The following is a 25,896-nucleotide window of genomic DNA, read 5'->3' as shown; positions in this document are numbered from 1 at the left end:
TTATTTGCACATCCTCATTCACCAGACACACCAGCATTTCCTTCAGTTTGCGGTGTTGGGTCAGCATTTTCAGTTTTGTGCGATGCCGTTTGGCCTTGCGGTGCCTCCAGGACCTTTACCAAAATCATGGTAAAGGCAGGGTATTCTAGTCGGTCCTTTCCTGGACGATTGGTTGATTCGGGCGAAGTCATATCAGGAGAGTTGTCAGGTGACTACACAGGTGGTCCAGTTCTTGGAATCCCTAGGATGGGTGATCAATCTGCTCAAGAGTCGTTTAGTTCCGGTGCAGACCTTGGAGTATCTAGGGGTCTCCTTCAACATGCTTCAGGGAAGGTGTTCCTTCCGTTGCTGTGAATTCTTAAGCTGAAGAGTCAGGTACACACACCCCAAAGTTGCAGAGCTCCGTGTGCTCGGGACTATCTTCAAGTGTTAGGTTTGATAGTGGTGACCATAGAATTGGTGAAGTGAGCCAGGACTCACATGGGGAGTCTGCAGTGGTAGCTTCTCTCCAGGTGGTTGCCTCAGTCAGACTCCTTGTAGGTCAAGTTACCTCTACCAGCGAAGGTGTGTCAGGATCTACAGTGGTGGTTCTGGATGAGCAACTTGTCAAGAGGTTTACCGCTGGACCCTCCTTCCTAGATGGAGGTGACCACGGATGCTAGTCACACGGGCTGGGGAGCTCTCTGCACAGGGCTGTGAAGTAGTCAAGTTATTCCATCAATCTGTTGGAGACCAGGGCAATTCGTTTCACATTGTATGAATTTCGGAGTCTCCTGGAAGGCAGAGTGGTGCAAATGCTGTCGGACAGTGCTACGGTGATGACATACATCAATCATCAGGGTGGCACGAGAAGTCCCAGGTTGGCGCAGGAGATGGCTGCGCTCATATCTTGGGTGGAGCGGCACCTCCAGGATCTGTTGGCCTCCCATGTCATGGGAGTCCTAACTGCACAGATGGATTTCCTCAGTCATCAGTCTTTGGATCCAGGGGAATAGTCATTCAGTGTGGAGGCATTTGAGGTAATAGTCCACACGTGAGGCTTGTTGGTGATGGACTTGATGGAAAAATGAAGGAATGCCAAGGTGCCTCACTTCTTCAGTCGCAGGAAGGATCAGGACTCAGAGGGCTTGGATGCCCTGCTTCACTCGTGGCCAGCGGGTCTCCTGTATGTGTTTCTACTATGGCCTGTCTTGAACAACACACCAGTCAGGTGGTCCTGGTGGCTCTGGATTGGCCAAGGCGCCCATGGTGTGCAGATCTCAGGTGTCTTCTGGTGGTGTCCGAGCTTCCCCTTCCTCGGTTGGTCAGTCTTCTGTCTCAGGGACGGATACTCATACCGAATCCAGCTAGGTTTTGTCTTATGGCCTGGATCTTGAGAGGGCATAGTTGAAGAAGTGTAGTTATTCTGCTAGGGTGATCGGTACGATGTTGCGTTCTTACCGACGCTCCACCTCATTGGCATTTGTTCGGATTTGGAGGATTTTTGAGGCATGGTGTCATGATCAGGAGATCACCCCATTGCATGCTTCCTTGCTGCAGCTGTTGGATTTTCTACAGGATGGATTTCAGAAAGGGTTGGCATTAGCCTCCCTTAAGGTGCAGTTGGCAAAGTTGACATGTTTTGGGGGGCATGTGAAAGGCAAGTCTTTGACTAGTCATCCAGATGTGGTGCGGTTTTTCAGAGGTGTGAATATTTTATGCTTGCCCCTGCATCCTTCCTTTCCATCTTGGAATCTTAATTTGGTCCTCTCAGTTCTCATTCATCCTCCATTTGAGCTGCTGCCTTTGATTACTATTAAAGACCTTACCCTAAAAGCGGTGTTCATGGTGGCCATTTGGAATCGCAGGCTCTTTCTTGTCGAGCTCCCTTTTTGGAGATCCTAGTGGATCGGGTAGTTTTCTGTCCAAAGTGTTATCATCCTTTCATGTTAATCAGTGATTGGTCCTTCCAGTCCTCAGTGCTTCCAGGGGGTCGGAAGAGCAAAGGTCGTTGCGTAAGTTGCATGTCTGCAGGTTGTTGAAGGAGTATATACGTTGGACAGAGGACTTTCACCGACCTGACTGTCTTTTTGTCTTGCTTGGTGCTAGTCATAAAGGTGTGGTCCTCTCCAGCCCATCAGGGGATGAAGCAACCCTGGAGTCCAGGAAAGGGCCAGGACATCGGCAGTCTCATTCAGAGCCTTTCTGTGTGCCCAATGGTCCGAGGCAGGTGCAGGATCAGTCATCTCTTGAAGACTACTTTGCTTAATCTGATGCAGATTGCTCCTGGGGGTCTGAAGTAGAGCCAGAGGAGCCCTTAGAGGGGGGATCCCTTGGCCTGTCTTCAGATCCTTCTCTGCCTCAGAAAAGGAGAAAATCTCCCCTAGAAGAATTCTCCTTTGTTAGCATTCTCGGGGAGATGGCCGAGGCCATCCCATTTAATTTATAAATCAAGGATGAGTCCAGGGCTGAGATGTCGAATGTCCTTGATTGTGACTCCCCTCCTAAGGAGGCCGTGACAGTGCCTATGCACAGCATCCTTAAGGTTACACAGATGAAGAATTGGGAGACCCCTCTCTCTGTCTAGCCTGTACCAAAGAAGGTTGATTATATAGAAAGAGTCCAGAAGGCTCCTGGATTCAAGATGCAACAGATTCTGTACCATTCTATGGTGGTTGATCCTAACCTTAAAAGAGCCAGAAATTCAAGGACCCATATCTCAGTGCCCCCTGGTAAGGATGCTCGCGCTCTGAAGTCTTTTGGGAGGAAAATGTTGTAGGGCTTGATGCTTATCTTCCGCATCCAGTCATACCAGATCTTTATGAGACTCTACTTGAAGAACTTGGTGCACAGTGTCATGGAATTTGCGAACACTTTGCCTCCGGAGAAGGCCGCAGAACTCCATCAGCTAGTAGCCAATCAGAAGGAGTGTCAAAAGCACATGGCCTGGGCAACTTATGATGCTTTTGACATGGACTTCAGACTTTCCTTGTTATTTATTAAAAAATTTTTTTACCCCGCTTAACACTAAACGACTTACAAAATGCAACACATACATAATACAAATATAACAAAAACATAGAAAAACAAATTTCAAAATAAGTCAAGCAAAACTGCCATTTACCTATCAACCTTCCGCCCCTACAGCAACAAAGCCTGATACCATTTCCCACCATCCCATTCACTGCATAAAGAAGATCTATAAAAATTAATGAGTCTTTAATACCTACTTAAATTTCTGCAAAGTTGAACAGCACCAAAGATGCCCTGGAATCTTATTCTAAAGCAATGGCCCTGCCACAGAAAATGCACATGCTAAAGTCTCTGCATAATGAATTGTACTAGGACCTGGCACTATAATGCATCCCTCATGTCCTGACCGCAACTGGTGAGATGAAACATACCACTGGATTGCCTGGCTCAAATACTGCGGAGCCACCATATGCAATGCCTGATAAATTAGTGTCAACACTTTATACTGAATGTGATACTGCACTGGCAGCCAATAGAGACTCTTCAATATAGGCATCACATGATCAAATTTACAAGCCCCCATGATCAACCATGCAGCTGCATTTTGAATTACCTGCTTAGGCAAGCCTAAATACAAGGTGCTACAGTAATCCAACTTTAACAAAATCAATGACTGGACAAGCACTCAAAAGTCATAAGCACTCAACATTGGTTTTAACTTCAATACCATCCACAAGCTATAAAAAGCAGACCGTACCATCTGCCCAATTTGCTCCTTAAAAGCCAGATTACAGTCTAAACCACATCCAAACTCTTCATTCATTTCTCCACACAAACAGCACCTCCATCAAACACCATGTTCTCAAAAGGTAACATCATCAGTAGGCGACCGATCACCACTATGCCTGTCCCAAGGTATTGGTATGTGCAGATTCTCGTGGCTGCATGTCTCGGACCTAGAACCTGCGGTTCAGGAAAAGCTGGTGGACATCCCTTGTCAAAAAGACAACCCTTTTGGAGACAAGATGAAGGAGGTTGCTGACCTCATAAAGAAACAGACTGATACCATTAAATGTCTGTCTCAGTCCATTCCTTCTGTTGCCTCCATTTCTTGGAGGTTTTTGGGCAGTAGTTGGAAGAGCTTACTACTCTCAAAGGCATAGGTTCAGTTGTTCAACTCACCCTCCCTAGCAGGCCCAGGATCCATGCTCCTGACTCTGGCAGCAGTAGGCCCAGAAGTCTGAACCAGTTCCCCAGTCTAAGCAGGGGATAATCTTTTGACTGGTTCCAGAAAAGCATAGCCATCATAAAAGTGCCGATTCCGGACAGCCTACTGGTCGGAAGGAGGCTGAAATTGTAACCTGAGACTGGTGTGTTCTTCAAATAGTCCAGGAGAGTTACACCTTCAATTGGTATGATCATCTTCCAAATTCCCTACCGAGAGCATCAAGGCTCAGCTCTCAGGATGAGGTAGTGCTTGCAGAGGAATTCTTGTCCCTTCTAAAGGTCCATATGGTCAAGCCTGGGCTTTGAGAAGGGAGGGGATTCTATTCCAAGTACTTCCTCATATCCAGAAAGACAGGGAGATTTTGTCCCATCTTAGACTTAAGGGCCCTGAACAAATATCTGATCAAAGAAATGGTTTCCCTGGGAACCCTTCTACCTATGATTCAGGAAAATGATTTGTTATGCTCATTTTCCAAAAATACTAGGACTAGGGGGCATGCAAAGAAGCTACTAAGTAGTAAATTTAAAACAGATCGGAGAAAATATTTCTTCACTCAATGAGTATTTAAACTCTGGAATTTGTTACCAGATAATGTGGTAAAAGCAGTTAGCTTAGCAGGGTTTTAAAAAGGTTTGGCTAATTTCCTAAAAGAAAAGTCCATAAGCCACTATTAAGATGGACTTGGTAAAGTCCATTGTATATTCTAGGATAAGCAGCATAAAATCTGTTTTGCTATTCTGGGATCTTGCCAGGTATTTGTGACTTGGATTGGCCACTGTTGGAAACAGGATACTGGGATTGATGGACCTTCACTCTGTCCCAGTATGGTAAGGCTTATGTTCTTATAATACTTACACTCACATCCCGATTCCAAGTCATAGGAAATATCTTCAATTTTGTCTAGAGACACATCACTTTTGACCTTGCGTCGGCTCCCAAAGTTTTCACCAAATGTCTTTCAGTAGTCACAGCATCGAAACGCAGACTGGGAGTCCATGTGTTCCCTTATCTTGACGATTAGCTGGTGAAGAACACGTTGAAGGACTGTGCTCAGGAGTCCATGCAGAGGACTATTCATCTGTTATAGCTACTAGGGCTTGTTTTAATCTACCCCAAGTCCCATCTCCATCCTGTTCAACAATTGGGAGTTCATAGGAGCCCTGCTAGACACACAGAAGAAAGTGGCTTTTCTCCCTATGCCGAGGGAAGACACTGTTGTTACTCTTGCCACTCAGGTCTGAGCCAGCCAGCAGATCACTTCTCAGAAGATGTTGAGATTGTTAGGCCTCATGGCTTCCACTGTCTATGTCATACTCATGGCACGTCTTCACATGAGAACTGCCCAGTGGACCCTAGCTTCTCAGTGGTGCCAAACCTTATGGAACCTAGCGGATATCATCTGAGTTACCACCAGAGTTGGTTCAGTCTCTACTGTAGTAAATAATTCGGTCCAATTTGACTGTGGGACTTCCATTCCAAATTCCTTAGCCCCAAAGGGTGCTGACAACTGATGCATCCCACCTGGGGTGAGTAGCTCATGTGGATAGGCTTCATACCCAGGGTGCTTAGTCAGCTCTAGAATCAGATGCTCAGATCAACCTCCTGGAGCTGTGGACAATCTGGAATGCTCTAAAGGCTTTCAGAGGTTAGCTAGCCAATCAAATTGTACTCATTCAAACAGAATCAAGTTGCAATGTACTACACCAAGAAGCAGGGGGATACTGGATCACGCCCAGCAAGGGATGCTTCTCAAAACTACTTACCTGGCAGGCAATTCCAACAGCCTGGCCAACAGATTGAGCAGGGTGATGCAACTACATAAGTGGTCACTCAGTATGGGCATTGCCCATGAGATCTTCTGAATGTGGGGCACCCCCTTGGTGTATCACTTTGCCACTCAATTCAGTCACAAGATCCCTGCAGGCACATGACAAACTAGCATCAGATGCCTTCCTCCATCATTGGAGCATCAGATGCCTTCCTCCATCATTGGGGGACTGGTCTTCTGTATGCATATCTTCCCATCCCTCTTGTGGGGAAGACTTGCTGAAACTCAAGCAAGACTGAGGGACCAAGATCCTGATCACTCCATACTGGCCCAGGCAGATCTGGTTCCCTCTTCTTCTGGAGTTGTCTTCCAAATAACCTTGGAGACTGGAGTGTTTTCAGACCCCCATCACACAGAACAAGGGATCTCTTCTACGTCCAAACCTCCAGTCTCTGGCCCTCACAGCCTGGATGTTGAGAGCTTAGAATTTGCTTCCTTGCTTCTTCATGAGGGTGTCTCTAGGGTCTTGATGGCGTCCAGGAAAGATTTTACTTAGATATACCTTTAAAATGGAGGAGGTTTGCCATCTAGTATGAGAGCAAGGCCCTAGATCCTCTCTCTTACCCTACATACCCTGCTTGAATACTTTCTACACCTTTCTGAGTCTGGTCTCAAGACCAACTCTGTAAGGGTTCACGTAGTGCAATTAACGCTTACCACCACCATGTAGAAGGTAGACCTATCGCTGGACAGCATCTAGTTGTTCGCTTCATGAGAGGTTTGCTTTTGACAAAGACCCCTGTCAAGCCTCTGCCTGTGACATGGGACCTCAACGTCATCCTCAACCAACTGATGAAAGCTCCTTTTGAGCCAGTGGAGTCCTGTCATCTGAAGCACTTGACCTGGAAGGTCCTGTTTTTGGTGGATGTTACTTCAGCTCGCAGGGTCAGTGAGCTTCAGGCCCTAGTGGTGTATCCACCTTACACTAAATTTCATCATAACAGAGTAGTTCTCTACACACCCTAAGTTGCTGCCTAAGGTTGTGTCAGAGTTCCATCTGAACCAGTCAATCATTCTACAAACATTCTTTCGCAAATATCATGCTCATCCTTGTGAGAGCACACTGCACACCTTGGACTGCAAGCGAGCATTGTCCTTTTACTTGGAGCAGACAAGGTCCCACAGATTGTCCATACAGCTTTTTATTTCTTTTGATCCCAACAGCATGGGGGTTGACATTGGGAAAGACACAATCTCCAATTAGCTGGCAGATTACATTTTATTCACATGTTCAAGCTGGGCTAACTCTTGAAGGTCATGTCAAGGCTCATAGTCAGAGCCATGGTGTCATTGGTAGACCACTTGCGAAAAGCCTCCACAGAAGAAATTTGCAAGGCTGCAGCATGGTACTCAGTCCACATATTCACATCTCACTACTGCTTTGAACAGGATTCCCAACATAGTAACATAGTAGATGACAGCAGAAAAAGACTTGCACGGTCCATCCAGTCTGCCCAACAAGATAAACTCATATGTGCTACTTTTTGTGTATACCCTACTTTGATTTGTACCTGTCCTCTTCAGGGCACAGACCGTATAAGTCTGCCCAGCACTATCCCCGCCTCCCAACCACCAGCCCCGCCTCCCACCACCGGCTCTGCCACCCAATCTCGGCTAAGCTCCTGAGGATCCATTCCTTCTGAACAGGATTCTTTATGTTTATCCCACGCATGTTTGAATTCCGTTACCGTTTTCATTTCCACCACCTCCCGCGGGAGGGCATTCCAAGCATCCACTACTCTCTCCGTGAAGAAATACTTCCTGACATTTTTCTTGAGTCTGCCCCCCTTCAATCTCATTTCATGTCTTCTAGTTCTACCGCCTTCCCTTCTCCAGAAAAGGTTCGTTTGCGGATTAATACCTTTCAATTTGGATAGATTAGTTCTGCAGAATTTGTTTGGGGTCTAGAATTCAACTCCACCCTCCTCGGCTTCTTTTTTTCTGTTCCAGGCTGCACTCTCATAGTTTGTATATAGTTTCATGTTAATTACTATTTTATCCTCACTAGTACAAGGTCCAGTTGACCTATAGTTGTTTTTGGTGAGCCTGGTAGCTAGGGATTCCCATATGTGAGAATATGACCTGCTTGTCCTCGGAGAAAGTGAAGATACTTACCTATAGCAGGTATTCTTTGAGAATAGCAGGCCATTCATTCTCATATAACCTCCCACCTCCCCTTGGAGTTGTTTCCAGGCTATGTTATTTTACTGCGGGTCCTGCGCTCTGCTGGCAGGTGGGAAGTCACTCATACATGCATGGTGGAGATGCTGTGCTTGCTGTTAAAGCTGTATTTACTATTTTAAGCTCCTTACCAAGTGACGTGGATGATGTCACCCACATGTGAGAATGAATGTCTTTCTGTCCTCGGAGAATTCCTGCTACAGGTAAATATTTTCACTTTTTCCATCCAGAAAGCAATTTTTTTAAGATTGGCATTAAAGGAGATAGGGTCAGGCTGGATAGGTTCAGCATAGAAAAGGAGTTGGATATCGTCTGCAAAAAATATGCAGCGATAACATGCTGAGTTAATAAGGCTAAAGAACTCAGAAATAAATTAAAAAGTAATGGAGCTCTATGCAGTGGGGGAAGGGGGAGAGAAGTTGATGGGTCTGACCAGGAGAAAGACATCAGTAAGATGAACTCAAGGTGGTAAAAAAGTCAGAGGTATGCTGGGCTGCATAAAGAGAGTCATAACTAGCAGAAAGAAGGTGGTAATAATGGGGGAGTGGGAACTGGCTCATGCCTTTTCATTAGCACCTGAAGAAACTTACATTCAGGTACAGTAGGCATTTTTTTTCTGACCCCAGGGGCTCACAATCTAAGCTTGTACCTGAAGTAAGGGACGGTTAAATAATTTGGCCAAGACACAAGAAGCATCAGTGGGAGTTGAAACCTAACTTCCATGGTTCTTGGCCCACTGCTATTACCATTATGCTAAGGTCACTGGTGATACTTCATTTGGAATGCTATGTTAAATGCAAGATGTAACAATGTTGGTGCCACTTGCAAACAGTGACAACACATCAAATTTGACATAATCACAGGAAAGGGAACATCACAGAAAACTACTGTAGTTGCTTTTAACCTTTGAAAGGGAGACTATCACGCTTATTTTTGAAAGAGAAGAATGCCCATCTTTCGACACAAATCGGGAGATGGGCGTCCTTCTTGCAAGGCTGGCCAAATTGGCATAATCGAAAGCCGATTTTGGCGGTCCGCAACTGTTTTCCGTCGCGGGGATGGCCAAAGTTCATGGGGGTGTGTCAGCAGGGTAGCGAAGGTGGGACTGGGGCGTGATTAAGAGATGGCTGTCCTCGGCCGATAATGGAAAAAAGAAGGGCGTCCCTGACGAGCACTTGGCCGACTTTACTTGATCCATTTGTTCTTGCGACCAAGACTCAAAAAGGTGCCTGAACTGACCAGATGACCACCGGAGGGAATCGGGGATGACCTCCCCTTACTTCCCCAGTGGTCACTAACCCCCTCCCACCATAAAAAACAAGTTTAAAAATACTTTTTTGCCAGCCTCAAATGCCATACCCAGCTCCCTGACAGCAGTATGCAGGTCCCTGGAGCAGTTTTAGTGGGTGCAGTGCACTTCAGGCAGGCGGACCCAGGCCCATACCCCCTACCTATTACACTTGTGGTGGTAAATGTGAGCCCTCCAAAACCCACCAGAAACCCACTATACCCACATCTAGGTGCCCCCCTTCACCCCTTAGGGCTATGGTAGTGGTGTACAGTTGTGGGGAGTGGGTTTTTTTGGGGGGGTTGGGGGGCTCAGCACCCAAGGTAAGGGAGCTATGCACCTGGGAGCAATTTGTCAAGTCCACTGCAGTGCCCCCTAGGGTGCCCAGTTGGTGTCCTGGCATGTGAGGGGGACTAGTGCACTACAAATGCTGGCTCCTCCCACGACCAAAGGGTTTGGATTTGGCCGTTTGTCAGATGGGCATCCTCAGTTTCCATTATCGGCAAAAACCAAGGTCGCCCATCTCTAAGCTCGGCGATCTCAACGTTTAGGTTGACCATCTCTAAGGTCGACCCAAATGTTGAGTTTTGGCCGTCCCCGACCGTATTATCGAAACGAAAGATGGACGCCCATCTTGTTCCAATGGTTGATTGTGGCATGAAGTAACTTGTCTGCCCTGTGGTGTTCTTCTCTTCTGTGGTGATAGGTATATCTGAATTTCTGCCTCTGAGGTAAGCCTTTATTTATTCCTGTCACTAGTGAAGAAGGTTGTTTAAAAAAAAAAAAGAAGAAACGTTTTTTCCTTCTTTCTCTTGCCTGTTAGCTGATTTATTTTTAGTTCTTCTCGGGGCCTCCTTTGTTTTTTGCGGGTGCTGTCCTTGTGTTGGCCTTTGCTTCTCTGCTCTCTTAGGTTTTGTCAGGCCATTTTGTTCCCTCGTGGTGTTTTTGCTCTTTCCCGCCTTTGGCAACATATTCTAGTGGGCCGCTAGCGAAGTTTCTTTGAATTTCATTGGCCGGCGTCTGATTCTGATCTTGGACCCTTCCGAGCTGGTACCAGTTGCTTCGGGTTTTTTGTAGGGCACAGCTCGTATCTGGATCACGAAACTCAGTTGTTTTTCTCCTCTTCACAGTCCTAGACGGCGGTTGGAACTTGTACCTTTGCGGTTAGGAGGTCTGCCATTTCCAGAGTGGGGGAAGTCTCTCACTGGCTCCATTTGGCTGCAGGCTCGGTCTTTTTAGTCCAGGGCTATTTTTTCTTTCCTGTCAGCCTTACGCAGCCGTTGGTCAGTTCTTTTTCAGACTGTCTGGTCTCTGCTGCTTCAGGCATCTTGCTTGAGACGCCCTTGCTATTTGATTCTTATTTTGGCAGCAGTTTTTCCTCCCTTCCTTAGGGAGGTTCTGGTTCTCTCGTCCCCATGGATCCCTCCTGTCTGCGTATTGACAGGATCAGTCCACTTTTTGACGGGGAGCTGCTCCGGTTTGTTTGCAGGGTACTTTCCTTCTGGCGGGGGTCCGAGTTGCCCTTGGTGTGCAACTGCTAGCTCATATCCCTCTTCTAAGAACTCTCAGGAGCGCCATACTTGCCAGTCTTTTACTTAGTTCAGTGTCTCTTTACGGGAATGCGTCTTTTTAGGACTAGTTTGCCACAGTTTTTCCTTGCTTTCCCTTGCTTTTGGGCAGGAATTTTAGCCTGGCACAGGCGGATTTTGCCTTTTCTTGTTTCAGGCGCCTCTCCTGGCACATTTGGCACTCCTTCCTTTTTCTGTAAGGGGCGCAGTTCTTTCCTGCTGAGGAGATCTATTGCTGTGCATCTGGATTATCGCCGCTTAGCTCTGCGCTTTTCTCTACTTTTCTGTAGGGAAGTGGCTTTGTTTCAGGTCTGGAGTTCGACTCTCCCTTAGCTGGATTTTTCTCAGTTTGGCCAGCTTCCTCTTTGTTCCTGGCCTGGCGAGAGTATCTTACGGGTGCCTTTGCTACGTATGGTCTGAGGATTCCAGATCTGTGGTGCTTACCTCCCTCTTGGTGGGAGTTCTTTCTCTACATTGACTGCTGCTCCATCTCGGTTGGCTAGGAGGGCGGTCATTGTGGCTCAGAGACCATTTGGGGACCGAGAGTGTCTCTTGGGGCATGGGGCCTTCTCTTCTTGTAGTGTTAGTCCCTCTGGGCCAGTATAGTGCAGCGCCAGGTCTGTATTTCCACAAGTTGTGCACCTTCTTCTCTGGCTGATCCCTGGGGCTCCATCTATGCATTTTGCATGTTGAGTACAGCTCCATCACTCCATGTTGAGCATAGCTCCATTGCTCCATGTTGAGCACTTCTCTTTTGCTGCATGTTGAGCACAGTTCCATCACTGCATTTAAGCACAGCTCCATCGCTGTATGTTGAGCACAGCTCCATCGCTGCATGTTGAACACAGCTCCATCGTTGTATGTTGAACACTGCTCCATCGCTGCATGTTGAGCACAGCTTCATTGTTCCATGCAGTTCCACTGTTCCATGTTGGGCACGGCTCCATCGCTGCATGTTGGGCACAGTTCCAAATTCCAGGTTGGCTTTAGCTCCATCGCTGTATGTTTAGAACAGCTCTATCATGGCATGTTGAGTGAAGTTCCTTTGCTGCAGATTCTGCAACCTTTCATCTCTGCAAGTTGAACACAGCTCCATTGTCGCATGTTGAGCATAGTTCTTTCTCTGCAGGTCTTAGTGTGGGGTGCAGTTCTGTGTCTGTGTGTAGAACATGGCTCTGTGTATGCCTGTGGAATGCAGCTCCTTGTCTGTTTGTTGATTGCAGCTCCCTCTTTGTTATGGAACGCAGCTACCTCTCTGCGCATGGAGCATAGCTCCGCTGCCTTTTGAGTGTAGTTCCATCTCTGTGTGTTTAGCACAACTCTTCTCTGCAGATTGGGCGCAGTTCCAGGGCGGTATGTGGAGCACAGCTCTGTGACTGCAGGTGCTGCACAGCTTCTTGGCTGTGTAGGAAGCATAGCTCCTCGCCGGTGTCTGGAGCGCAGTTCCTTGCCAGTGTCCAGAGCGCAGCTCCTTGTTTGTATGTGGAGTGCAGCTCCTTGTCGGCGTTTTATACACAGTTCCATCACTACCGCAGCTTCAGTTCTGCATGTACCTCTAACATCCAGCTCTTTCAGTGGGGTGCTGCTCATCCTCTGTCTGTTACTCTCAGCTTCTTCTCTGCATGTTCAGCGCATTTCTATCTTTGCCAGAGGTGTGCAACTACTTTCTCTGCCCATGGTGCATGGCTCAGTTGTGTACTTTGAGTGCAAATCCGTTTGTTCTCATTGAGCACGGATCCTACTCTGCCTGATGAGCGCATCTTCGTTTCTGTCCCTTGAACACAGTTCAGTTTCTGACTGTGGAGCATATTTTCACCTCTGCCTGTTTGGCTGTTTCACTTTCAGGCTTATTTTCGAAAGTGATTGCTGGCAATCTTCCGACATAAATCGGGAGATGGCCGGCGATCTCTCAAAAGCGACGAAATTGGTATAATCGAAAGCTGCTTTTTTGACACCATCACCGCTTTCCTGTCGCTGCGCCGGTGAAAGTTTAAGGGGGCGTGTCGGCGGCGTAGTGAAGGCGGGCATGGGCGTGGCTACCAGATGGCCGGCTTTTGCGGATAATGGGAAAAAAAAGCAGCGTTAATCAGTATTTCGCCGGGTTTACTTGGTCCTTTTATTTTCACGACAAAGCCTCAAAAAGGTGCCCCAACTCACCAGATGACCACCAGAGGGAATGGGGGATGACCTCCCCATACTTCCCCAGTGGTCACCAACCCCCTCCCACACTAAAAAAATAACCATAAAAACCTTTTTTACCAGCCTGTATGCCAGCCTCAAATGTCATACCCAGCTCCTTGACAGTAGTATGCAAGTCCCTGGAACAGTTTTTAATGGGTGCAGTGCACTTCAGGCAGGCAGACCCAGGTCCATCCCCCCCCCCCCTACCTGTTACACTTGTGGTGCTATGTGTTGAGCCCTCCAAACTCTCCCAAAACCCACTGTACCCACATGTAGGTTCCCCCCTTCACCCATAAGGGTATGGTAATGGTGTAGAGTTGTGGAGAGTGGGTTTGGGGGGGGGTTGTTGGGGGGCTCAGCACCCAAGGTAAGGGAGCTATGCACCTGGGAGCTATTGTATATTTTTAAAAAAATTTTAGAAGTGCCCCCTAGGGTGCCTGGTTGCTATCCTGGCATGTCAGGGGGACCAGTGCACTACACATGCTGGCTCCTCCCATGACCAAATGCCTTGGATTTCGCCGTGTTTCAGATCGCCGGCATTTTTTTCCATTATCGCTGAAAAACAAAAACGGCCATCTCAAACCCGGCAAACTCTGGCATTTGGCCGGGCTAAACCGTATTATTGAAAAAAAAGATGGCCGCCATCTTTTTCGATAATACGGTTCTGGCCAGCTGTTGCGCCGCCGCCAAAATAGATCACCGGCGACGTTCGATTATGCCCCTCTTTGTCGGTCAACCCCAGCTCTTCTCTGCGGGTTGGATACAGTAACTTCTCAGCAGCTGTGGCATTCCACAGTTTAGATTGCTAGACAAGGCTGCCTTTTCTCCAGTTAGCTACCATTCCATTGGCACCTTTTCTTGCCGTAGCATCTTGGTGGCTGGTGAGAAGCTTCTCCATTGCTGGAATTTGAATTTGTCTTTGCTCCTTTTGTGGCTTCCTGGTACCTTGCGGCTCTTTTCTCCGCAGTGTGGCTCTTGACTCTTTTTCTTTTTGTCTCCTCTTGTTCTCTTGGCTCTGTTCTTTCATCCCTTAGTCCAGAGCGAGCTGGTTTAGGAGTACTCTCTTTCTATGGTTGTACCTTGGTATGCTGCTGCCCTTTTCTTTATGGTTCTCCTGGAGAGACAAGCACTCCAGTTAGTTGGTTCTCTCGACTCTGGAGTCTCTTCTTGTTCTGTGGAGTTTGATTCTCTCACTAGGCACGGGTCTGGGTGGTTCCTGGGCCTCGCTTCCTTTTCTTATATGAAGTGTGGTGCACTGTTTGGGGTTGCATACTCCTAGTACTTGTTAGGGTTGTTCCCTCCGACCATCTTGGACTCAGGGCAGACCGGCCATGGTTTAGAGAAGTGGATCCTGGTCTAGGAGAGACGGTTCTTCTCTTTGTTTCTTGGATTTGACTGTTGCCTTCCTTCCAAGGGGGATCTTTTGGCATGAGTATCTTTGATGCTTCTTTTGCTGCTTTCAGGACAGGGGTATTTTCTTTTGCTCAGGATGTTTGTCTTCAGTTCCTTTTCTAGTGTCTAACTCTGTTCCATTTTGGTAGCCTGGTGGTTCAGATATTCAAATCCTTTTCTGCTGATCAGTTTTTGCTATGTATATAGCTTTGCTGATTTTCAACCTTCTGCATTCTTCTTTTCTCCCGCCCACTTTGGGAAACTGCTTTGCTACATCCCATTAGTCTGGACTGATCTGATATAGTTGACAAGGAAGGAAAAATTATGTTCTCACTTGATAATTTCCTTTAATCATACCGGACCAGTCCAGATGCCCTCCCTGCTAAAGCCTGTCAGTGTTGTTTCCTTTAGGTATCCCTGGCTGTTCCATGATGCTTCAATATGGTGGGATGTCCTACAGCACTGCCTACTTCATCTTCTCTACTCAATCTCCTGCCACTTGTTGTTGTGCCAGCTCTGTATGACTCCCGTTACTTGGGATCACGGAGTCCTTTCCTCGGATTCAGGGGTAGATCTCTATGTGCTTGGGCAAGCTCGGTATGGACCATTCCCTCTCGCTTACTTTACTGTGAGGGGAGGTTGCAGGTGCCTTTCTACCGTACAGGAACAGTGAGGTTCTGCATATTGGCTCCAAGAGTTTGCCTGTTTGGTATTAGCTGTGTTTTCTTTTAGACTTTAGGGCACCATTGCTTGGCTATGTGAAATACTGAACATTCCAGACTGCACGATACCCTTAAGGGGCGGTTTACTTGGAACTATTTTCTCTGTCTCCTTCCGCTGGTAGATGGATACAACCCATTAGTCTGGTTTGGTCTGGTATGATTAAAGGAAAGAAAATTATCAGGTAAGAGCATAATTTTTCCATATCTTTCTTGAGATACGGTGACCAGAATTGCACACAATATTTGAGGTGCAATACAAAGGCATTATAATGACCTCATTTTTGTTTTCCATTCCTTTCCTAATAAGACCTAACATCCTATTTGCTTTCTTAGCTGCCGCAGCACACTGAGCAGAGGGTTTCAGTGTATCATCAATGATGATGCCTAGATCCCTTTCCTGGTCGGTGACTTCTAATGTAGAATCTTGCATCACATAGCTATAGGTCGGGTTCCTCTTTCCCACATTCATCACTTTGCACTTGCTCACATTAAACGTCCATTTGGATGGTATTTTTGAACAGCATCCACGCCTGATATAAATTTTTGACCTTTGCAACTGCTCCTCTAAGTTTATTTTCTCATCATTCTTCTCATTTTATCATAGTCTCCTTTTTGAAAGTTAATTGCTAACGTATTGGATTTCCTGTGTATACTTACTGCAAAGCCGATATCAAATCTGATCATATTATGATCACTGTTATCAAGTGGCCCCAGCACCATTGCCTCCTGCACCAGATCATGCACTCCACTAAGGACTAAGTCTAGAATTTATCCTCCTCTTGTTGGCTTCTCTACCAACTGCTCCATAAAGCAGTCCTTGATTCTATCAAAGAATTTTACCTCCCTAGCATACCCTGATGTTACATTTACCCAGTCAATATTGGGGTAATTGAGATCACCCACTATTATTGTGTTCCCCAGTTTCTTAGCTTCACTAATTTCTGATAACATTTCTATTTTTTTATTTTATTTTTGTTACATTTTGTACCCCACGCTTTTGCTTTCCCACTCATGGCAGGCTCAATGCGGCAGGCAATGGAAGGTTAAGTGACTTGCCCAGAGTCACAAGGAGCTGCCTGTGCCGGGAATCAAACTCAGTTCCTCAGTTCCCCAGGACCAAAGTCCACCACCCTAACCACTAGGCCACTCCTCCACTCCTACATCTGTTCATCCTGGCCAGGTGGACTGTACTACACTCCTATCACTATCCTTTTCCTCTTTACACATGGAATTTCTATCCTTAGGGTTTCCAAGATGTGTTTTGTGTCCTGTAGAATTTTTAGTCTATTTGATTCAAGGCACTCCTTAAAATGCAATGCTACCCCTCCACCAATTCAGTCCCCTCTATCACTGTGATATAATTTGCATTCTGGTTAGTCAGTGTTCCACCAGCTTATCCTCCTTCCACCACGTCTCAGAGATGCCTATTATTTCTAATTTTTCATTTAGTGTGATATATTCTAACTCTCCCCTGGAGTGGAGAAGTAGCCTAGTGGTTAGTGCAGCAGACTTTGATCCTGGTGAACTGGATTCACTTCTCACTGCAGCTACTTGTGACTCTGGGCAAGTTACTTAACCCTCCATTGCCCCAGGTATAGGTAAGTACGTGTATGTACTATGTAAACCGCTCTGCCTATATCTTCAGCCTTGTGCGTGGAATAGGGAGCATGTCAGAAAAGCTACCCTAGAGGTTTTGGATTTGAGCTTTCTACCTAAGAGCCTAAATTTGGCTTCCAGAACCTCTCTCCCACATTTTCCTATGTCATTGGTACTCACATGTACCAAGACATCCAGCTCCTCCCCAGCACTTTCCAAAATCCTATCTAGGTGACGTGTGAGGTCCATCACCTTTGCACCAGGCAGGCAAGTGTTTTATTGACCCTCTGTAGACCCCCGTCTGATCTTTCCACACGGAGGTGTACAGAGAGTCTGTTCTTCTATGATCTTGTAGACCGCCTCCCTGAATTCCCGAGACACCCCTTCCCATGGGTATCGCTCCTGGGGAGGCATCAGAAGGCTCAGTTCAAATCTAATTCCCATGACCACAGCTTTCTGTCTATTAGGATGTAGGTGGATCTTTGGCCATTTATGTTCCCACATATATTCTATTAAAAGCCAACCCAAATTAGTTCAGAGACTGAGTGTTACTTGTGTGTGGATTACCTTGCAGAACAAATGACAGGTAAAGAATGAATTAGAAATAAAGACAGAGATAGTTGCCAGAAATAAAGTGTTTATTCTTACCAAAATCAAATCTTCAATTTGGTACATTCATCAGACAGATTCTAGGTTCAACTGCACAGAGTTCTGGCTCTGAGGATGCGTTGGGGAAAGTTCCAACGATCTGCCAAAATCTCTTCTCTTTTATAGGCGCAAGTCTACATGCAAGTCAATGGCAAGACCCTTTTTTTTTTCTTAATATTGCCCAACCTCTGATTCATACTTTACTTTCCGGCAGGTGCCCATCTGTACCCTCTTCTTTCCGTTTTAGCTATTGCAAGATTTCCGTTATTGTCAACAACATGTTTTTCTTGTTACAAAAATATCTGCACATGATTGTGACATTTCCGCTTTTGTCAACACTTGTTTTTCTCTCTCTTGATACAAAAATATCTCAATACTAGCATTTCAGTTTCATATCATCTTTCATATCATCTTATGATCTGAGTGCCATCTTATAGAAACACAGACTTCATTTTAAAAACCAAACTTCATCCATTTTTGTCCATTATTTCTACATCTTAGGTGCTATGTTCAATTTGACAGTTGTACCAGATTTTGTTAAGACCCATCATGCAGGCCTGCTTTTGCAGGTTCCCATCTATAAGGCCACTGGTGGGCTTTCAGGCCTAGTCAGGGCTTCTCAGCTGGCCAAAGCCCAGTAACTTGGCCCACCACCATTCCAGTGGATAGGCCTCAAGCTACAACACATATTAACACAAGTGACCAGGCGATCCTCACATCCACCAGGCACCCAGCTATCTACATGCCTAATAATCGTATCACCAACTACAACAACCATCCTAACCCTTCCCTCCTGGGCAGAAGCTCCTGGAGACAAATCCTCAGTGCGAGAGGATATTTCATCCCCTGGTGGGCTGGTCCTGGCTACAGGATTACTTCCAGCTGCACCAGCGTGATACACTCCTTTTAGAAGACCTCCCTTCTCTGAGGCAGCAGAGGGGCTAACAGACTGGAAGTGGGACTTCTCTACAACATCCCAGTAGGTCTCCTCTATGTACCTCTCTGTCTCCCTTAGCTCCTCCAAGTCTGCTACTCTAGCCTCAAGAGAACAGATTCATTCTCTGAGAGCTAGGAGCTCTTTGCATTGAGCAAACACATATAACCTCTCACCAACTGGGAGATAATCATACATGTCACACTCAATGCAAAAGACTGAATAGCACCCCTCTCACTGTTGGACTGCTTTCTGCATCTTAGTATTATAGAGTTGTTTAATTAAAATTTCTTAAGGTACTAGGGATATCAGATGAATATAAAAAGCCTTACGATTACATGGTGTAATATGCAATTTATTTATTTCATGTTTGCTTCTCAGAAACTAATTAAATGTAATTAAGACTCTAATGAAAACTCTTGTCCTAATTAGAATAATTAACTATAAATGAAGAGTTGAGCTAGGGATGAATGGGAGCTGGGAAGTGAGGGTGGGAATGAGGACTGAACTAAGCCCTTCTGTTCCTTCTAGAGTCTGTTAATGTTGTGGCAGAAAATTCAAGTTTTAAAACTATAGGGAAAAGAGTATGGAGACCAGCTAATAAAGTTTGCTTCTTCTTCTTCTGGGAGCAATTTATGAAGTCCACTGCAGTGCCCCCTAGGGTATCCGGTTGGTGTCTTGGCATGTGAGGGGGACCAGTGCACTACGAATGCTGGCTCCTCCCACGACCAAATGGCTTGGATTTGGCCGTTTCTGAGATGGGCGTCCTCGGTTTCCATTATCGCCAAAAACCGGGGACAACCATCTCTAAGGTCGACCTACATTTTGCGATTTTGGCATCACCGACCGTATTATTGAAACGAAAGATGGACGCCCATCTTGTTTCCATAATGCGGGTTTCCCCGCCCCTTCATTGGGACGTCCTGCGAGGATGTCCTCAGGAAAACTTGGGCACCCCTTTCGATTATGCCCCTCAATGGAAACTAGTTAATAATGCTTGCTTCTATCTTTTTTTTATTTGTATTTTTTTTCTAAGACTGAACTAGGCCCTTCTGTGCCTTCTAGAGTCAATCTGCTAATGCTTTGGCAAACTCATGTTTTAAAACTATGAGGAAAAGATTATGGGGACTAGTTAATAAAGTTTGCTTCTGTTTTAAAAAATTCTATCAGTGTTTATCAATATTCTAAAATTCCTCTTTTAAACCCAATCTTTATGTTACCAAGCACAGAGCAAAATAATGTCACTTACCCAGAGAAATATCCTCTTCTTACACAACTTCTTAGAACTACTCTGTGTCCTATTGCCAACAGGGCCTACATCAGGAGTCTCTTAAATTGCACTGAAATGTCCACTTGAAATTATGTCTGTAGTTGGTATGGGAAAAAACAAACCAAGCACTCCATGCGCCAAAACAGGTGAAAGCTCAAACGAGCTTCTATAAGTATAGAAGCTTGTGTGAACTTCATTATTTTTTTCCCATACCGACTACAGACATCATTCCTAGTGAACATTTCAGTGCAATTTAAGAGACTCTTGATGTAGGCCTTGATGGCCAAAACACAGCTCTGTCGAGTCTTGTTTACTTTACAATAAACATTTAGACAATCTGAAGCATTGTCTGCCTATTTTTGAGTATATCTTCACTGTTGTGCCATATATATTTTCTACTCCGCGATGATTTGCTTCTTCTGTGTACACATCGATCATTCAGCTTGGATGCCCATAAAACTGAAGCACCTCACAATGAACATAGAAAATGTAATGGAGGAAAATGGCAAATTATAGAGTAACAAATCACAAGAACTGGATGAAAGAACTCAAAAATGAAATTACAGATTACATATAGTTCTGCTATCTATCATTAAAATCAGCTATGGTACATAAAGATTGGTGGGTGGCCAATGCGAGTCCAAGCTTTTGCTTGGGGGGGGGGGGGGGCAGGAACTGGTGAGCCTGATATTGATGTAAAATGAAATGATAGAATTTGTTCTGAAAAGCAAAATTACTGGTCATATGGATAGATGTGGCTTAATGGGGCAGGCAACATGGATTTAGTAAAAGGGAGTCTTGCCTTACCAATCTGATAGAATTTTTTGAAGGTGTTAATCAACAAACATCTGAATAAGAGTTAGTCCATTGGTATAATGATCTGGATTTTTAGAGGGCATTTGACTAAGTTGCTCATGAGAGACTGCTCAGGAACTCTATAAATCATGAAACATGAGTCAATGCCCTACTATGAATTGGAAACTGGCTAAAATATAGTAAACAGTGAGCAGGATTAAAAGGTCCATTTATCGTTTTGGGAAAGGTAAATACTGAAGTGCCCCAGGGATCTGTACTAAGATCAAAACTTCCTGCCATAGTTATGAATGATCTGGAAAAGGGAGCAATAAGTGGAGTAATTACATTTGTAGATGATACAAATTATTCAAAGTTGTTCAATTACAAATGAATTGGGGGTACATGGCAAAATTGGGGCTCTGAGTATCTAAATGACAGATGAAATCTAATGAGGGCAACTACAGAGTGATTCATACTATATAAGGAAAAATAATCCAACTAAAGGAGTGGAGGAGTGGCCTAGTGGTTAGAACACCAGGCTTGAAATCCAGAGGTGGCCAATTCAAATCCCACTGCTGCTCCTTGTGATCTTGGGCAAGTCACTTAACCCTCCATTGCCTCAGGTATAAACTTAGATTGTGAGCCCTCCTGGGACAGAGAAATATCCAGAGTACCTGAATGTAACTCACCTTGAGCTACTACTGAAAAAGGTGTGAGCAAAATCCAAATAAATAAATAAAGGTACATGATTCTGTGTTCCATATTAGGAGTCACAACTCAGGAAACAAATCTTGGAGCCACTTTGGGCAATCTGTCAAAATTCTTAGCTCATTGTGCAGCAACATTGAATATCAAAAAAGAAAATGGAATGTTAAGAATTATTCAGAAAGGAATGGAAAGAAAAACAGAGAATTCTTCTGTATCGATCCATGGTGCAACACCTTGATTTGCCTATGCTGTCTAGTCACCTCATATAATTTCTGAGATACAGAAAAGAGGAATCAAAATGATAACAAAAATGGATGAGGTTAGGGCACTTCAGCTTGGAGAAGAAATGATTGAGAGGAGATAGGACAAAAGTTTATAAAATTATGGGTGGTGTGGAATGATTGTTTATCCTTTCAAATAGTACAAGACAGGGGGATATTCCATGAAACTAAATAGCACATTTCTTGCGTAAGTTCTCATTGAAACATATTACAATGGTAACGGAATTCAAACATGCGTGGGATAAGCATAAAGGAGTCCTGTGCAGAAGGAATGGATCCTCAGGAGCTTAGTCGAGATCGGGAGGCGGGGCTGGTGGTTGGGAGGAGGGGATAGTGTTGGGCAGACTTATACGGTCTGTGCCAGAGCCAGTGGTGGGAGGCGGGACTGGTGGTTGGGAGGCAGGGATAGTGCTGGGCAGACTTATACGGTCTGTGCCAGAGCCGGTGGTAGGAGGCAGGGATAGTGCTGGGCAGACTTATATGGTCTGTGCCAGAGCCGGTGGTTGGGAGGCAGGGCTGGTGGTTGGGAGGCGGGGATAGTGCTGGGCAGACTTATACGGTCTGTGCCAGAGCCGATGGTTAGGAGGCGGGGCTGGTGGTTGGGAGGCAGGGATAGTGCTGGGCAGACTTATACGGTCTGTGCCCTGAAGAGCACAGGTACAAATCAAAGTAGGGTGTACACAAAAAGTAGCAGATATGAGTTGTCTTGTAGGACAGACTGGATGGACTGTGCAGGTCTTTTTCTGCCATCATCTACTATGTTACTATGTTACAACATATAAAAAGTTATGGAGAGTTTGAAAATTGCCTCCTTCACCCTTCCTTTCTTCTGCGCATCCTGCCTTTACATTCTTTGTTCATGTTTCCTACACTGTTTTCCTCTTTATCTGAATTTATTTTAGGGGTATAGAATGAAGTTTTTTGTTGTTGGTTTTAGGATTTTTTTCTTTTACATTTCATTTTTTCATCTATTTAAAAATAGACAAAATATAAACAACAACAAAGAAACTAGAAAATAAAAAAGTCAGGTTTGGGCCCTCCACACAGACATTCTAAGTTTTTAAAAATGCTTATAGCCCCCTGCCTTTTACTGTATCTGGTGGGTGCTCACAGGTCAGCTGGCAGCATATTGCTATGTAGCAAGATTTCAAATTGGTACCAGATTCAGGACAGCCAACAGAATTATAAGAAACTGCTTCTGTCCCATGAAAACCATGGAATGGGTAAGAGCTGACATAAGTAGTTTGGAATGGCAGGCAAATAAAAACATTTTGAAAAGGAAAAACAAACTTTGATTTCAAGTGTTACGTTCAGGCCAGTTTACAGCCTCCAGAAAAACATTTTATTTTAAAACCTATAAACCCTTGGATTCTATATGGTGCATCCAGAGTTGCATGCGTAAATCAGGTTGTGTTATGATTTTCATGCCAATCAGTGCCAATAATTGCCACTTCACAGGCAATTATTGACACCAATTGACATTAATTAGAATTTATGTACAGAACTTGCTAAGCATATTCGGTAAAGTTCTGCGTGTAAATTCTAAGACAGAGAACCAAAAAAGGGCATGGCCAAGGGCATGGAATGGGTGGGTTGTAGGCATATCTAAAATCTATGCATGCTGATATAGAATTCACCCACTCTGGGCCTAACGTAGTTTAGTCCACATGGACTGGTGCTAGGTGTATTCTATAAACTGTGCCTAACTTTAGGCATAGTTTATAGAATATGCCTACATGTATTTCTTTTGTGCTGATTTTTATTGCACCATATATAGAATCTAGCCCAGAGTGGTAGGTTTAAAGTTATATTCATCAAATTAAACCATCTAAATTAGTTTGCTGAATATACATGTATGATTTTAAATGTGTAATGAATTTTTTCTGGCTAAAGATGGATGCGTAAGCTGAATTTCTCCACTCTGTACAATACAGTACTTATGGGAGATCAAGCAAATCCTCCTTCCTGCATTCAGGTTTCAGGTTTCCTTTATTTGATATACTTCTAAGGGGTTGGATGGTTTCCTAAAGGACAAGTCCATAAACTGCTACTAAACGGACTTGGAAAAATCCAAAATTCCAGGAATAACATGTATAGAATGTTTGTACGTTTGGGAAGCTTGCCAGGTGCCCTTGGCCTGGATTGGCTGCTGTCGTGGACAGGATGCTGGGCTCGATGGACCCTTGGTCTTTTCCCAGTGTGGCATTACTTATGTACTTATGTACCATCATAACTGTTTACAATATCAATAACAGAGGAGCCATAGTAGGAAAGGAACTACAATATTCATATAGGATAGTCAAGGAAAGTGATAGGGAAGAGGTGTGAGCAGGGATGGAAGGAGAAGAAATATAGAGGGATTATTTCAGTAACAGAGTGACATAGAGTTCAACAGGCTATGTGTCTGGAATCTACCTCTCCAGAAATAAGGGCAAAAAATAAAAAAATTAAAGAGACAGGATAGTCGCCCTAGTGGGCTTATATATATGCCAAAATAGGTGGGTTTTTAGAGCCATTCTGAACTGGGCCTCTTCTGTTCTCAAATATTCAAATTAAAGTAGTTGTGGCAAGACATATAGATAAAAGGGACCAACTGGCACAATGGATTCCTCTCATCCCCAATCTGAGCAACTCTGCTCTCACTCCCCCTGATCTCCTTGAACTGGCCTGGAAGTTTGTTGGGAGAAAGAAAGCCTGTTTCCACTTCTTACTGGGTTGAATAGTAAGTGCCCCTCCATCTGTCAGTTGTAGTGGCACTTAATATTCACTTATGAATTGCACATGTGCAATTATTGTGTCTTTCATTGACAACTGCCACCACCTAGGGTTGGTTCTGGAGGTAAAAACAAATCATCTTATAAGGAGGCATGGCCTTTATGTTGCATTCTTTCCTGATCTCCACTTGCTATTTTCTGTGTTGTCTGTGAAGTATCCTGACTGTATTTCCTTTTTTTTTTCTTTCAGTCTCACCCATAAATGTTGGTGCTTCACTCGCAGAATCAGTGAGAAAGGAGGAGAATGGGGTCCCCAGTGAGGGGTAGAACCTATAAGCTGTTCTACAAATAAAGTTACCTGGATATGGCCACCCTCCATTTCCACTTCCTGTCTTCTTCAAACTCCCACTTCTTTCAAGAAGAGGGGAATGCTCCACTTCTGTTTTATTTATAATAAAAGCTTTTGGAATAACTTGTGTGTGTGTGTGTATGTGTTTTAGTAATGAATGAGCATGAAGGATAGGTATGAATACTGGAGTGTAAATGCAGCATAGATCTCAGTAAAGTTGGTATGAAAATTCAGGGAGATTCATGTGTGTTCATTGAGTGTGTTAGGATGTTTGCCTTTAAAATCAGATTTGACAGTGTCTTTTACAAGTCAAGTGCCACAATATGCAATAATAACTGTGTGACTGTGGTACTGCCCATTTAAAAGCTGCACGATCTCTGCAACAGAACTTTTTTCCAGATCTTTCCATAGAATTTTATTTATTGCATTCCAGTAAAAAAGGAGAACAGAAAGAGGATGGTATAGGCTGGCTCCAGTGATTCTTCATGGGAGGAAAAGAAAAATAAATGTTTCCACCCACAGAAAATAAGCTGCCAAGACTTACTCCTGCCGTATGCTGAAATGAATCTAAACACAGTAGAGACATCAGGGATGTGAAGAAAAGTTGTATAGTGGGTTAATATCAGTTTGAGGGCAGGGGGATCAGAGGATAGCTTAATAATGGAAAGTAAATATGGGTTCCTCCTCCTGTGTGTGATGAATGCCTTTTTCAGGTCCTTCTAAATAAGATTTAAGTGTTTAAAAATTGCACGCATTGCTGTTCAGTATTCTCTTTTAGCACATTAAGGATTAGATCTACTAATGTGTGCTAGCATGTTAGAGTGTGCTCGTGCCATTAACATACACTGTTGATAAATAGGTCTTGTTGCATAAAATGGGACTTGCAGTAATGATTTTAATAAGTGGTAGTGTGCAGCAATGTGGTAGCACCTTTTATCTAGCTCTAGGAGGCAAACCCCAGATTCTATATATGGCACCCAAATGTGGGTACTAATCCAAGATGCGTGTGCAACTTATTTGGATAATGAGCCATTAACAATCAATAATTGAGGCTAACAATCAATTTTTTTATGTTAATTGGCACCAAGTGGGATTTGCACGTGCATCTGGCTGTGCGCTATTCTATGCTGGATGCCCAAATACCATAGCATGCAACCCCAAAGGGAATGTGGCCATGGGAATGGCATAGGTGAGTCAGGAATGTTCTGACAAGATGGGTGCAGCAGTAGTGTTCCTCCTGTCCACTACGTTGTCCAACATC

General features: G+C 44.7%; 1 protein-coding gene across 1 annotated transcript in view; it reads left to right on the top strand.

Annotated features, from left to right (window-relative positions):
• The window catches only part of LOC115470043 (inactive heparanase-2-like), a 590,764-nt gene extending 566,058 nt beyond the window's left edge, over positions 1-24,706 (top strand). Inside the window, exon 4 of the mRNA XM_030202917.1 lies at positions 24,537-24,706. Within this exon, the coding sequence (XP_030058777.1) occupies positions 24,537-24,613 (77 nt within the window). The 3' untranslated portion in view covers positions 24,614-24,706. The remainder of the gene's footprint in view (positions 1-24,536) is intronic.
• The last annotated feature ends 1,190 nt before the right edge of the window (positions 24,707-25,896 follow it).

The sequence above is a fragment of the Microcaecilia unicolor genome, chromosome 5 (assembly GCF_901765095.1).
Source record: "Microcaecilia unicolor chromosome 5, aMicUni1.1, whole genome shotgun sequence".
Taxonomy (NCBI): domain Eukaryota; kingdom Metazoa; phylum Chordata; class Amphibia; order Gymnophiona; family Siphonopidae; genus Microcaecilia; species Microcaecilia unicolor.
The sequence above is the reverse complement of the archived record's forward strand: the minus strand, read 5'-3'. Positions and strand labels throughout refer to the sequence as shown.